The sequence below is a fragment of the Brachyhypopomus gauderio genome, chromosome 8, assembly GCF_052324685.1.
Source record: "Brachyhypopomus gauderio isolate BG-103 chromosome 8, BGAUD_0.2, whole genome shotgun sequence".
Taxonomy (NCBI): Eukaryota; Metazoa; Chordata; class Actinopteri; order Gymnotiformes; family Hypopomidae; genus Brachyhypopomus; species Brachyhypopomus gauderio.
Genome location: NC_135218.1, coordinates 22,233,403 through 22,247,058, shown reverse-complemented (window position 1 = coordinate 22,247,058; position 13,656 = coordinate 22,233,403). Strand labels below are relative to the sequence as shown.

The window sequence follows — 13,656 nt, the reverse complement described above, 5'->3', positions numbered from 1 at the left end:
GCAGTAGTTTGCTATAAGATAAACATAATGGGTGAATATCTGTATGTCTCCAGGGCTTACTGGCATGTGCCAGTCCTGTCTTGCGTGTAGGACGATGTTGGGTTATTTTTTCCCTCACAAAGAGCAAAAAGTGGTATTGCTATATCGTCAGTGAGAATCTACAATGGGAGAAAGCTTGTCAGAAGGAGCCTGGCTGTGAAAGGCAAGTCCTGATCTCAAATCAGCAGTTTCATATGTATATAAAACATATGATTATCTTTTTCAGTCTTTGTTAATATATACCAAAAAAGGGCCGAACATAAAATTTACATTTGTAGTCCCAACAACGAATTATTGTTCAGAAAATGACTAAGAACTTTAAAATGCCTCCTGACACACGTGTCACCATATGGTCAACACTGCTCACTGTAGCAGAGGAAAGAGAGGAAAGCTACGACCAGGGGGGGCTCTAGTACAAAGTCTCCTTATACACAAAGATAATATCATGAAAGGATGTATCTCTCACTCCACCCACTCCACCCACTCTTTCCCTCTGTCCCTATTGCACCATCCTGTCTCGCCCTCTTCCACGTCACCCACTTCACCCACTCCTTTCACTCTACCTCTCCATCCTGTCATGCTGTTCTCTCCTGTCTCTTTTCTTCCTCTCCATCCTTGTGGCGGACCCCCACCCGTCTCAGGTCTGGCTTAACTTTTACCCTGTTCATGTATCTTTCATCGGGTCGTCATCAGGGGGAGCGGTCCAGCCTGTTTTCTGGTCTCCCCACCAGTTCTCTTTGGATGGAGATACTGGGGGGAAACTGGCTGTTCCAGGATCAGTTTCTGCCGTCACTGATTGTGCATTGTTGTGATGAGAAATGTTGTCATGGGTGATGAACTGTGCCTGGATCAGCTCAGACCGAATAGTACAGACCGCACTGAAAAGTTTAATGTAGGAGTTTTGGTTGGGAGGGTTGAAGAACGAATCATGATTGAGGCAATTGGAAAGTTTGTCCCTTATGTTCACAGTTTGTGCCCCACTTCTCCCTGACACAGACCAGTGGTGCAGCTGTTGTTAATGCATCGGGACGCTCAGGGAGCTTCTTCTGCCCTTTAGCCCTGATCCCAGACCAGTCTGACATTCTGCTCCTTTTCTAAGCCATTAAATTGCAGCATTTAGATACTGACACCAGTCCTGTGCTCACAGATCTACTACCAAAACAGAGCTCTCTGTCATTATCTCAGCTTCTCTCCTTTCTCTCTTTGTCTGTCCCTTTTTTTTTTGCTATCCTTTCTTTCCCAGAGTGTCCCAGCGGCTCATAGCCTTTAATGAACAGCAGGAGAAAGAGAAAGAGAAAGAGGGGGAGAGGGAGAGAGATGAGAAGCTCTGTGCAGAATGGCTCTGTGTTCTAGTTTCAGATCTGCTCTACAGATTTACTCATCAGCATGCAGAAAATGGCTGGAAGTGTCTGATTGCACCATAACAGCTGGTGTACACTCACACTTACACAAATGAGTCAGTCGCAGGGTTCAGTTTGTCACTTGGTGTATGTGTATGTTTATATATTCTGATGTTTACATGTTTATTTGAGTTTCAGTATTAGTGATGAGTCAAAGACGATTGATTTCTTTTGTGTTTAAAATATTTACAGGTGAAATATTGGTCTCAATATACGGTACCAAAACTCCTACTGTAAATTTCTCTGATCCTTGTTTTAATTTTCATTTTGACCCATGTCAATCCAGATTCGCTGTAGCTGTGTTTTCATTACTTTAACCTGAAAGTGAGAGAGTGAGTGAGACAGAGAGAGGACACGTAATAGCTTGGGCGGTGACCTTGTCTTTGATGGACAGGACAGCTGGCTTTCTCCACCGCGAGCATCTGAAAGGCTCCCTTCCACGAGCAGCACGAAACATTACGTAACAGCCCGTCATTAGCTTAGCAGGGGATTATGGGACGTCACTGTATTTTCCCATCTTTAGCTACAAGCTAGTGCTTGACGTCCGCTCGCACGGGGGAATAGTAAACCTCACAACTATGCCTGTGCAATCAGAAAAGCAACCTGGTCTGGCTCATTTTCACACAGCGAACACCAACAGGTTTAGTCCGCGTGGCAAGCCTGCGGGTGACTGTGACGTCACCATTTCCACTGGCGTTCTGTTGCCGTGGTGACGCAAGGCGCGCGAGCAAACGCCCTCTGCTGCGTATTTATTCGCTTTCTAAATGTCATAATGAATACTTTATGCGGTATTGACAGAAAGAGAAGGAGGCTGAAAAGGAAGAGAGATATAACGCAAATTATCCATACACCCATATCTTAGCAGACACTCTGAAATCATCCAAAAAATGTTTTAGCTAAAAAAAAAGTACATTGAAAGAGCATTGAAAAATATGAATGTTCATTAACGTTTCCCACTAAATATCTTTTATCTGTCTTGGTGTTTCTGTGGCTTTGTTTAACTTCAGAGTGTAACTTTCTAAACTCCATCACTCTCCTCGGTGCGGGGCTTCTGGGAGGTCTAACATGCCTGCCCAGGCATGTCCTGTATATCTGCCACGCACACTGGAGTTTCAGCAATCGAAAACACCTCGTAGCCTACACCTGGCACGGCACGAGGGTCCTGCTGAAGAATTGATCACCTGGATTATATGTTGTAAGGCGGAAGTTTTTGGAGGCTACGTGTTTTGGCCAGGGCTGGAGCTAAACCGAGTGTCATGGCTGTTGCTGAATGAACTCGTTGGTGTGCGTTGGATCTCGAAATCTAATTGATAGTTAAGATATGAATCCGAAATCCCACCATTCACTCTTCGTCTCTTTTGGTTTGGTTATGTTAACATCAATCCTTAAGAGCTACTATTGTGAGATCCTTTAGGAGATTCACTGAGCATGGCTACCCTTTGCCAAGTGGGGACATTTAAAGAACCCCCAGTTACTGAAGACGGGACACACACAGGGTGCGTCTGGTGCCAGGATCGTTCTGGCACGAGATCGGTTTTGTCACGTGGGACCCAGACTTGTGACTCCAGACTGAAAATGCCACCTCTGTATTCTCCCTCCTTCCAAAGCTACGCCTGAGCTCTGATCCCGTGCTGACTTGCACTTTCCCTGGCCAATCTGTGCAGTTACGGAGCGGAAAACTACACGCCATATTTAGATTTCCTTTCTGTTCCGACATGAATCGCGGTTTCTCTCGCGTGACCGTCAGTGACAGCTGTCGATCAGACGCAGGCTTGTCGCCGGTTGCACTTTTTGGACGGACACGTGGTACTAACTTTCCTCATCACCCCTGTGACCTTACTGATACAGTTGACACTGACGAAAAATTGATCTATTTTAGTATGCGTATTCGACACCAGTTAATGTAATACTGATTCATTTTCTGCAAATATCTCGCCACACCTCGTCACCTTCCTGTTCTCGGTGTTTCCTCCCTGACTTTTTCACACTCGTCACCTCCCTCTCACTCATACGTATATTACAGACGTTTGCTTCTTAAAAACCGAAATAATAAAAAGCATTTTATATTATATCACAATTTTATTACAAAAATTATATCTTTATCATCTCTCAGTGATGCCATGCTTTTAGCATATAACAATACAGTAGAAAAAACCCGACCCAAACCATAAGAAAAGCAGATGTCGACGATGCCGTTGCCGCTTTTGATCAGTCATGCTGTTACTATACAGTTAACATTCCTATTACAGAGTACAAACACCTGCCAAAACACGCCATGGTCTGAACAAATCGCTGTTTAACACATTTAACCAGAACAAGAACTCATCTGTGAAAGCAAAGAGGTAAAGTAACACAATGATTAAGCAAATGAAGTGGTGGTCGCTGAGTCTGCTCCAGCCTAAGGCACTCAGGCGTCTAAGCGTCTTGACAATGTGAAGGGCGTCCTCGCAGAGCGCGAGGCGTCGTAGCGGCGGCGCGCGCCTCTGCGCCACGCCGCATCGTCCTTCCAGCGTCAAACGCCCCCGTCCTGTTTCACCCCTCGTCCTCCCCCGTCCTCAGTCACAGTGCGGGACCAGGACACCGGGATGCCGCCGAGAGCGTGTGTCGCCTCAACCGTCGTTTCCACGTCGTGGGAAATGCTGCCGAATTGACTCGTCAGCCGCAGCCTCGTTCTCAAGACGAGACGAGAGCCGTTTCTGAAGCGCTTCTTTGTTTTTGTTTGTTTGGTTTTTTTTTAAACATTTTTTGTAATGCTGTCCATCATGAAGAAACAACAGCCGCCGGACCAAGAAAAAAGCTGAGTGCGATTGCAAAGAAGAAAAAAAGATCTCCAATTTTTAAAAAAGTAATAGCAACACTGTCTCACTGAGGTTTCCAAGACGAACGACGGGAAACTATTTTTCAAGACCAAAAACGATTGTTTTCTTTGTTTTTGCACATAAATATTTAAGTATTCATAGAAATCCGCGCTTACCTCTTACTCAGTTTATCGAGCACGTCAAAATGAAGACAATAAAGACAGAAGCTAGGAAATACGGATCTCGGTGCGGCTCTTTTCTTGTGTCTCCTATGCAGTTCAGTTGAGCTGACGGCACGGCTCAAATGTCCACTTGGTAGCTCCCCCGAACACGTCGATGTTCGTCTCCGACCAGGACATGACGTTGCCGGACTGAGCTTTGCTGTTACAGGTCGCCAGGTTGTAGATATCCGCGGAAGACAGTTTCTTGTCCCAAACGTTGAAGTTTGCCAGCTCCCCCACAAACGCTTGTGTCGCGTCGAAACCTCCTCCCAGTGTGTCCTATTAGCAACAAGTAAAACACGAAAAAAGTTCTATTAAAAACTTGGTTTTCACTCAAACTCAACTGCTTGTTGCAACATTTAATATATCACTACTCTCTGAATTATTGGTCTCGTCAATTAGGCCTATTGGCCCCATCACCAAGCGACACATTCTCAGTTAAGTCAAACAGTAGTTTTTTCTTGTTTTCAGTGGCCTAAGTTCAGTCTCCATTACGCAGTGCGAGTTTTTACTGTTGTACCAAGCAGACTTAGCAAAATATATACTTTGAATTGGACGTTTTAGGATGTTTATATAATTCTATATACGTGTAGGCCTATACCTATCTATTTATGAGTAAATGTGTGTAAAAATATTCGAAGGGCTTGTATTGTTTCTCCAATGGTCTCACCTGTTCTTGCCCTAAAACCAGAACTCCGTGGGGTTTGATTGGATGATATGGAGCCAAGTTCTCGCCGTTCCCGCGCAGAATGCCGTCCTGAAACGCCTCCCAGACTCCATCGCGCGTGGTCCAGGTGATGCAGATGTGATGCCATTTACCGTCGTTGATGAGGAAAGGTAATTTCGCCACCTGCAGAAGTGTGACGAGTATTAGCTTTTTACAACGCGTTTCATTAAGGCGTCGGGAATCCAAAGTACTGTATTAACATTTGATTTAGTCGTCGCTTAATTCTGGGCTTAATCACAAACCACTTGAACGCTAAAGGAATAGCGTTAAACTTACATATAAAAGCTTTTGCTGTCTGTATTGGACTCCATTCTGGATTAATACTGGATTATGATCACTTCACAGTGTTTTCTAACGATCCGTAACACAAATTTAGATATGACCCCAGTATTCTTAATAAAAGACCATTTCTGTATGATTTACCTTGTCATTAATAAGGATTTCCATAGGATTGTTTCCCCATTCTATAAGCACCAGTTCGTTGGCCTGGCCGGGAACAGCGTATGAGAAGGGCGTTCCTACGCCGGGCGACGCGTTGGATTTGATCCACAGGCAGAGGGTGAACGCGTACATCTCCGGCAAGCTTCTCTTCACTTTGGCGTACATATAGTTTGTCCGCAACGGGAAAGTCAACTGAAACTTGTCCGCTGGCCTGCTGCCTTTAGACCCTGAAAATGTAAATGATAACATGAACTGTTACACAGTGTTACACATCTCTCTCTCTCTCTCTCTCTCTCTCTCTCTCTCTCTCTCTCTCTCTCTCTCTCTCTCTCTCTCTCTCTCTCTCTCCTACTCTCTCTCTCCTACTCTCTCTCTCCTACTCTCTCTCTCTCTCTCTCTCTCTCTCTCTCCTACTCTCTCTCTCCTACTCTCTCTCTCTCTCTCTCTCTCTCTCTCTCTCTCTCTCTGTGGTTTGGGACTCTAAAAGGGCAGCTCACTTGCTGACTACGCGCCGAACGTAACGTAAGTGTTGGCTTGTATAACAACGTGTGTGTTATTGCGTAAATGTCTTCGGCGGCGCTGCGTTTGGCAGCTTTTATCGGCTGTGGTTATGGGCTGGATATGCAAACTAATGCAGCCTCCCCTGCCCAGCTGGGCCGCGTGCGCTGCGACAGCCCTCTGCTTTTGAATAAAACCCACCCCCAAAATTATTTCTTTACTTCGATTTTTAAAAAATCAGCAAAACGTTTTCTTGGATGTGTAATAAAATATTTTATAAACATTTTAAAATTACTTTATTTACTCTGAACCATTGCTTTTACTTGTGTCTGAGCTTTTATTTCAATCACAGCCACACAGCGCCTGTGGTCGTCGCGTTACCTTTCTCCAGGTCCGTGATTCTGTGGTGCAGAGAGGTGAGCGTGGACTCCACTTTATTGCGCTGGTCGGAGTCGTTCCTCTGGCCCGGTTTGGTCTCCTCCAGCGTGTTCACGCGGGACAGCACCTGCTTCTCCATGTCGTCTATCTTGTTCTGCAGCAAGTCCTTCAGGCTGTTCGCCTGCACGGAGCCGTTGCTTCTGTTGTATTGCTGAGAGAAAACCACATCACGTGTCCATTAAGAATAAATAATTACACACTAACATCACGACAAAGTTCCCAGCGTCGAATGCACGTCTTACTGAACACAAATAAACATCGTAAGTCTTCGTATAAATCTCGAGATTTTACAACAGAATAAGTCTTAAAGTATCGGATACGCTTATTTAGGGTTTACAATACTGCACACGCTTGGATTTGGAATGTTTACATTTAGTGGTTAAATTTGCCAAAGACTAGAGGCTGTGACCTTAGTAAGAATCGTTTGACCTCGTCCAAGACTGCACTGATTTTTCTCTATAGAGGAAAATCCTTGCTAACCGCACTTGGATTAGCAATTAGTGCTAACCGGAGATTAATCACGCAGGAAATGTACCATGTGTTACGGATAGTGTACATGCCTGTTTCACTGCAGTTTATGTCGGGAGGAAGTAATGAATTATACATTAGATGAACAGACGGTGTGTTTTCTGCGAGTTTTTTAGCTTTCGAGCTTCGAATACCCTGTACCGATGTTATAATTTAACGCGTACCTCCAAGTTTTCGAGCCTCTGTTTGAGTGTCGCTAAAGTCTGCCCCAGTTGTGCTAAAGTGTCGCTGGGACCCCGCGATACATCCCCCATCGTATTCTTGCCCTGCTCTTTCTTTCTGCCCCCCGGTCCAGGTTCCGGAGTGCTCTGACTCTCACAACGATTCAGTTTACTCGTAAGTTCCCGGATAGTTTCTTTCTGATTCATGATGGTTTCTTTCTGCTGTAAAACAGTCTCTCTCAACTGCATGACCGTGGTCTTCAGGTCCTCCGCGGGACCACTATTCTGCATTGTGGCCGCGCACAAGTCCATATCCTTTGGCACGGACGTGCAAATGAATTGGGTCTGTCCGAAATCTTGCGTTGAGCCCTCCAGAAGGACGAAGGAAATTAGAAAAACTGTCAAAGACATTCTGTCCATCGCGATTTGTCTTCCTTGTAAGCCTGTGTTTGTGCTGAGCGAAAGATGCGTTAAAGCCACGTCTGATTTCAGCACCACGGAGCTGTCCACTAAAGCTTTGGGACTCTACACTGCGCGTGCCTGTTTATATAGGGCGCTGCGAGCGCAGCACAGATCCGCCGCAACACGACGGGGGAGGAAGCTCTCACTGTCTAATCGTGTCACTCCTCTCAGTTAAGGTGGCACGGCATAATTGAGTGACATAGGACAAATCAGTTACCTCATTTAGTTGTTTTAGTAGCTACTGTTAGGGTTTCTGATCTACCTCCCTCTCCCCCCATTTTGCATTTCCAGCAACAATAAATACACGTTGTTTTATGTTTATACTATTTCACTTTTTTTTTTTTTCAGTCTAACTGCTTAGCTATTTTATTTCCATCTGGGGTAAAAGCTCTTGCCGATCTTTTTATTTATTTAATAATTTATTGAATATCACAATTTCTTCCCTTATTCAGTCGGACAACCTTAACGCTCGTCACTCCTTTAGTTCCCATGGGCTTGGATCAGTGCCCGCGTGCTGGCTCTACCGAGCACGAGGCCAGTGTTTTACTACCTCGTGGATGTGTCAAACCTGTCAGGGTAGCGCGCAGAGGGCACCTGCCCAAGCAGCGCACGCGTTTGCAGGCAAAGTAGAAAATAAATATGTAAATATTTTACGTTCCAAGTTTCAAGAGTTTTGGCTCTCTTTTTTGTAACATTGTCGGACATCGGTATAAAGTTTATGAATCCCGTCGAATTTCCGCAGTCTTCAAATATATTGACAATTATTTAATAATTTTCTCTTTTTTTGGAAGGTGGGTTCGGGCGTTTGTATTGGCAGTGCAACATTCGGACATTACCTCAATTTCTTTTGTCGTTGTAAAAAGTCATACCGATGAAAAAAACGAACTACCAAAAGCATTATTCTACACTCCCTGAGCTCTGCAGAAATTCCGCCAGAAACCGCACGTGGAGTTTAAAGATAAACGCAAAAGGGGGAGTTATCGATATAAAATCTACACGCCAGAGTCCGAAGGAAACGTGGATGCATCATTAATTTAACTGGTTGTTATGTAACACTCGTGCGAATTCATATTCATGATAATATACGCCGTTGGAAAAGAAGCAGCTTGTCAACAGAGCGATGTTATGCAAATACACGATTTTATGGAAAAGCCATATTCCTAGATCCAGCTGACCAGTCGACCTCAACGGTGGAATGTGAAATCTGTCCTAAGGTGATACCGCAGCACGTGACTGACTTAGAGGTGAGTCAGCACAGTCCTATGGACATCGGTACAGAAAACTGCGATTCATATTTTTGCACAAAGCATGCATTCAGTTAAGCAAGACGATCGTCGTCACGTTCATCAAGAAATGAAATTTCATTTATAACTATAAACATGAAATCTCTGCTTCAGGCCAATATACGGTTTAATTCCTAAGTCTGACAGTAGCGCAGTGCACCGCACCACATTAGGCAAAATTGACTCTTTAGACCTGGTTAATTTGTTTAATTATTGATTGGGAGTGCTCTAATCAGTGGAGCACTAGGTCCAGGGCATACAAAAGTCTGTATAATAAATGGTCAATGACCAAACTTAATTGTTGCCAGGGGGACAGTCCCTAGATATCTCCCGACCTCAGCAACTACATAAAACCCACTTAAAAACGTGATCTTTCCCACTCCTACATTCTTGGGCCGACAACCTGAACCCTCGCTACAATTAGAAGGCATCTGTTCTCTATAGCTGACAAATTAGGAGTTATTCTTCTCAATTAAGCAGCGATAATTGGCCACTGCTGTACGCGCGCTGGACTGTAGCGACCCCGCAGACGGAGCACATATGACCAGCGATTTGTCTCCATTTATTCGCACCCATTCTGATCTCCTCATAAGCACAGGGGAGCCATGTGTTCTTCAAACGCTGAGCTGTTCACACTCCCACCTCTTATTCATTCATTTTTGCAGCGTGACAGAGACAAAGGTCCCGACTTTAATACCTGTCTTTTGGCAATGCAGCTTTTAATCAAAGGCAGAGTGTGGGTTGGACCATATGACCTGGTTTGTGACTAAAGTCTTGGGAATAATGCCGCTTCCTGTAACCTGACACACAGTTCTGATGCCTATAATAAGACCGGATATCTCAGGAGACACCGTCAGACTGAGATAGAAGAAGTGGAACAGAGAGATGGAGAGTCTGACATCAATCCCTCAGGGTTTTGATTTTAGAGGGTGGTAGTGTGCAGTGTGATGGCTGAGTTCACTGATCACCAAACATCACATGATGGGTGACTGGTGCTGGTGTTGTTGTGGTCTTTGGTGGTTGTAATGGTATTTACAGCAGTGATGCTCCTGCCTTCCCTCTGTGGTGGAGGGGCAGGGTTGCAACTACATACTTTCTGAGGTGTATGCAAACATACTATCGGCGCCCCCCACACTTCACCCCCCACCCCCATCAACTCGGCAAATAATTTTTGGGGTGGTATGGTGGAGGGGAGGTGTAATGGAGGGGAGGTGTGGTGGAGGGGAGGTGTGGTAGAGGAGTGGTGTGGTGGAGGGGTGGTGTGGTGAAGGAGAGGTGTGGTGAAGGGGAGGTGTAGTGGAGGAGTGGTGTAGTGGAGGGGTGGTGTAGTGGAGGGGTGGTGTGGTGGAGGAGTGGTGTAGTGGAGGAGTGGTGTGGTGGAGGGGTGGTGTAGTGGAGAGGTGGTGTAGTGGAGGGGTGGTGTGGTGGAGGAGTGGTGTGGTGGAGGAGTGGTGTAGTGGAGGGGAGGTGTAGTTGAGGAGTGGTGTAGTGGAGGAGTGGTGTAGTGGAGGAGTGGTGTGGTGGAGGGGTGGTGTAGTGGAGGGGAGGTGTAGTTGAGGAGTGGTGTAGTGGAGGAGTGGTGTGGTGGAGGGGTGGTGTAGTAGAGGGGTGGTGTGGTGGAGGAGTGGTGTAGTGGAGGGGAGGTGTGGTGGAGGGGAGGTGTGGTGGAGGGGTGGTGTGGTGGAGGGGTGGTGTAGTGGAGGGGTGGTGTAGTGGAGGAGTGGTGTGGTGGAGGGGAGGTGTGGTGGAGGGGTGGTGTAGTGGAGGGGTGGTGTAGTGGAGGGGAGGTGTAGTTGAGGAGTGGTGTAGTGGAGGAGTGGTGTAGTGGAGGGGAGGTGTAGTTGAGGAGTGGTGTAGTGGAGGAGTGGTGTGGTGGAGGAGTGGTGTAGTGGAGGAGTGGTGTAGTGGAGGGGAGGTGTAGTTGAGGAGTGGTGTAGTGGAGGAGTGGTGTGGTGGAGGGGTGGTGTAGTGGAGGAGTGGTGTAGTGGAGGGGAGGTGTGGTGGAGGGGAGGTGTGGTGGAGGGGAGGTGTGGTGGAGGGGTGGTGTAGTGGAGGAGTGGTGTAGTGGAGGAGTGGTGTAGTGGAGGGGTGGTGTATTGGAGGGGTGGTGTAGTGGAGGGAAGGGGTGGTGTAGTGGAGGAGTGGTGTAGTGGAGGGGAGGTGTGGTGGAGGAGTGGTGTAGTGGAGGAGTGGTGTGGTGGAGGAGTGGTGTAGTGGAGGAGTGGTGTAGTGGAGGGGAGGTGTAGTTGAGGAGTGGTGTAGTGGAGGAGTGGTGTGGTGGAGGGGTGGTGTAGTGGAGGGGAGGTGTGGTGGAGGGGAGGTGTGGTGGAGGGGAGGTGTGGTGGAGGGGTGGTGTAGTGGAGGAGTGGTGTAGTGGAGGAGTGGTGTAGTGGAGGGGTGGTGTATTGGAGGGGTGGTGTATTGGAGGGAAGGGGTGGTGTAGTGGAGGAGTGGTGTAGTGGAGGGGAGGTGTGGTGGAGGAGTGGTGTAGTGGAGGAGTGGTGTAGTGGAGGGGTGGTGTGGTGGAGGAGGGGTGGTGTAGTGGAGGGGAGGTATTCGGAAGCAGATGTAGTTGTAGAAAGTACCTGAGAGACTAGTACTGTCTCACTGCGAACTGGTCTGAATCTAACGAACTGTTATACGTTCTTATAGATTAACAATAAATGCTGTGCTTCATAAGATATTTGGTACAGCTCACTGAACTTTTTGCTGGACTACATGTTTATTCTTTGAAAGTATTTTTATTGTTGCTCTCAGAGCTCAAATGGCATTTCAAAAGTGATGCAAAATGTGTTTTTAGTTTGATTGTGCATCAGTTTCAGCTTTCATGACATCCCACGTGGATGTTTGGAAATGAAGTGAACTCGAAGTCATTTTAGAGAGAAATGTTCACTGGTTTAGAGTGATAAATGTGTATTTATTTGATTAGATGGATTTACAGAAAGAGCTTCCTCCACCTTCCAAATGTGGAAAATGTAGACATGTAGGGTAGGAGTTTAAAAGGGCTCACACATGAGCAGTAGAACATCTGAGATGAGAAGAAGGAGCGAAAGGGAAAGTGTGGACTTAATAAAGCTAATGTTTCCCAACACAAATGTTTCCCAACAATTGTTCCCTAAGTCTTTGCATTCGAATATTGGCCCTTTGGTCAGTGACTGGTTGGTCAATGGCTCCCTCCAGTAAAGTACTGCAGGAGAGAGAAAGAGAGGGAGAGAGAGAGGGATGGAGAAACACACAGAATGAGTCTGGATCAGATTTATCTGTAATAATCCTTCTCTGCTCAGCATTCGTGAATAATGGAGTTCTCTATTATAGGCCACTCTCTCGTAATGACAGAGATAGATCACCGTCCTCTTCCCTGCACGGACTCAGTCTCCTTCTGCCCGTGCACCTTCCATTAGACCACAACTTGCTTGTCAGGTGAAAAACTCAAAGTTCTCACAGCTGGCCTTCCGGGAGGGTCTCCTCGTGGGTTCCCGCAGGGTTGCTGTGAGTTCGGGTGCTGACCCCCCCACACGCCACCACCGTCGACACCATCCGTGTCGTCATAGCTACAGGATGTGAACAGTACTTACACTTATACTTAAACAGGTGTTAAAATATTTTATTTTGTTAATATATTTTTGACGCCGTCCCCCCACTTATTTTAACAGATGTTGCCCCCCCCCACTGCATCTGAACACAGATAAACACGGCATGGATTCATTCAGCACTGTAGGTGTTAATTAACTGTACGTAATTTGCTGTGAGACAACCTCTTAACAAGTTTACGGTATAAAAGTAAAAGTTAAATTCACTAACTTAAAAGACATATATTTGAACCTGTCAGGCCAGCTGTAATTCTACAGTATAATGGAGAAAACCCACTCCACAATGTAGTAGCTTTAAGATTGGACTGAACTATAACATCCTTCGACTCCTTGCATGTGTTTAAGTGCAATTAATGAATCATAATATGAGCAAACAGTGTGGCTGAAGATTAGTTTTTATGATCTAAACCGGAGGCGCACTGTGTTCTCCGAGTCCATTATTGGCTAAAGCCCTAAACTGATCTCAGATCTGATTTTATCAGCAAGCCTGCTGCCCGCTTTTCTGTGGCTGGGTTTACCCCCTGGGGTCAAGCAGTCATTTCGCTGTGGATGAATCAGACCAACATGAATGAGTGTGTTTGAGACCGCAGCTATTGCTATTCCCTATTGACTTCCCTCTCGTCAGATCTCATATTCCACTGATGATAAATCCACAGAGGTCGACAACGGACTACATAAAGCCTGGCACATTGCTCGTGAACAAATCCCGACGTTTGGGTCTTTTTCTTCCATGCCAGGGATTTTTTCCCCCGTTCCGCCCAGACTTACGCTCTCGGCACTGAATTACCTTTCCACCTGTCGCAGAGTGTCGGATCGTGACAAACCGCCGTGGTGCGCGCATGCGTACGGGAATGGGTACGTTAGCGGCCCGGGCGGGAGAGCCCAGCCCGTCAGCGCGCTCGGAACCGCGCTAATGCAGCGCTTCTGCAGTTCAGGCTGTTCGGAGAATATATATTTACTCCTAATGTTATGTAGAAATTTCTGGTTCTGAGAATTTTGAGCGTGGAACTTCGAAGACTGGAAGTTTAAGCTCACGGTTCCTACCACTGTCCTCTCCGGAGAAGTGAAGA

At 46.3% G+C, this 13,656-nt stretch overlaps 1 protein-coding gene across 1 annotated transcript; it reads right to left on the bottom strand.

Annotated features, from left to right (window-relative positions):
* Positions 1-3,513: 3,513 nt before the first annotated feature.
* Positions 3,514-7,780, bottom strand: LOC143521949 (neuronal pentraxin-1-like). The gene is made up of 5 exons (XM_077015490.1): positions 7,255-7,780; positions 6,506-6,713; positions 5,609-5,853; positions 5,129-5,308; positions 3,514-4,737 (listed from the first exon to the last, which is right to left on the bottom strand). Exons 1-5 carry the CDS (start codon positions 7,669-7,671, stop codon positions 4,516-4,518), a joined length of 1,272 nt encoding a protein of 423 aa, XP_076871605.1. The 5' UTR covers positions 7,672-7,780; the 3' UTR covers positions 3,514-4,515.
* Positions 7,781-13,656: the final 5,876 nt, after the last annotated feature.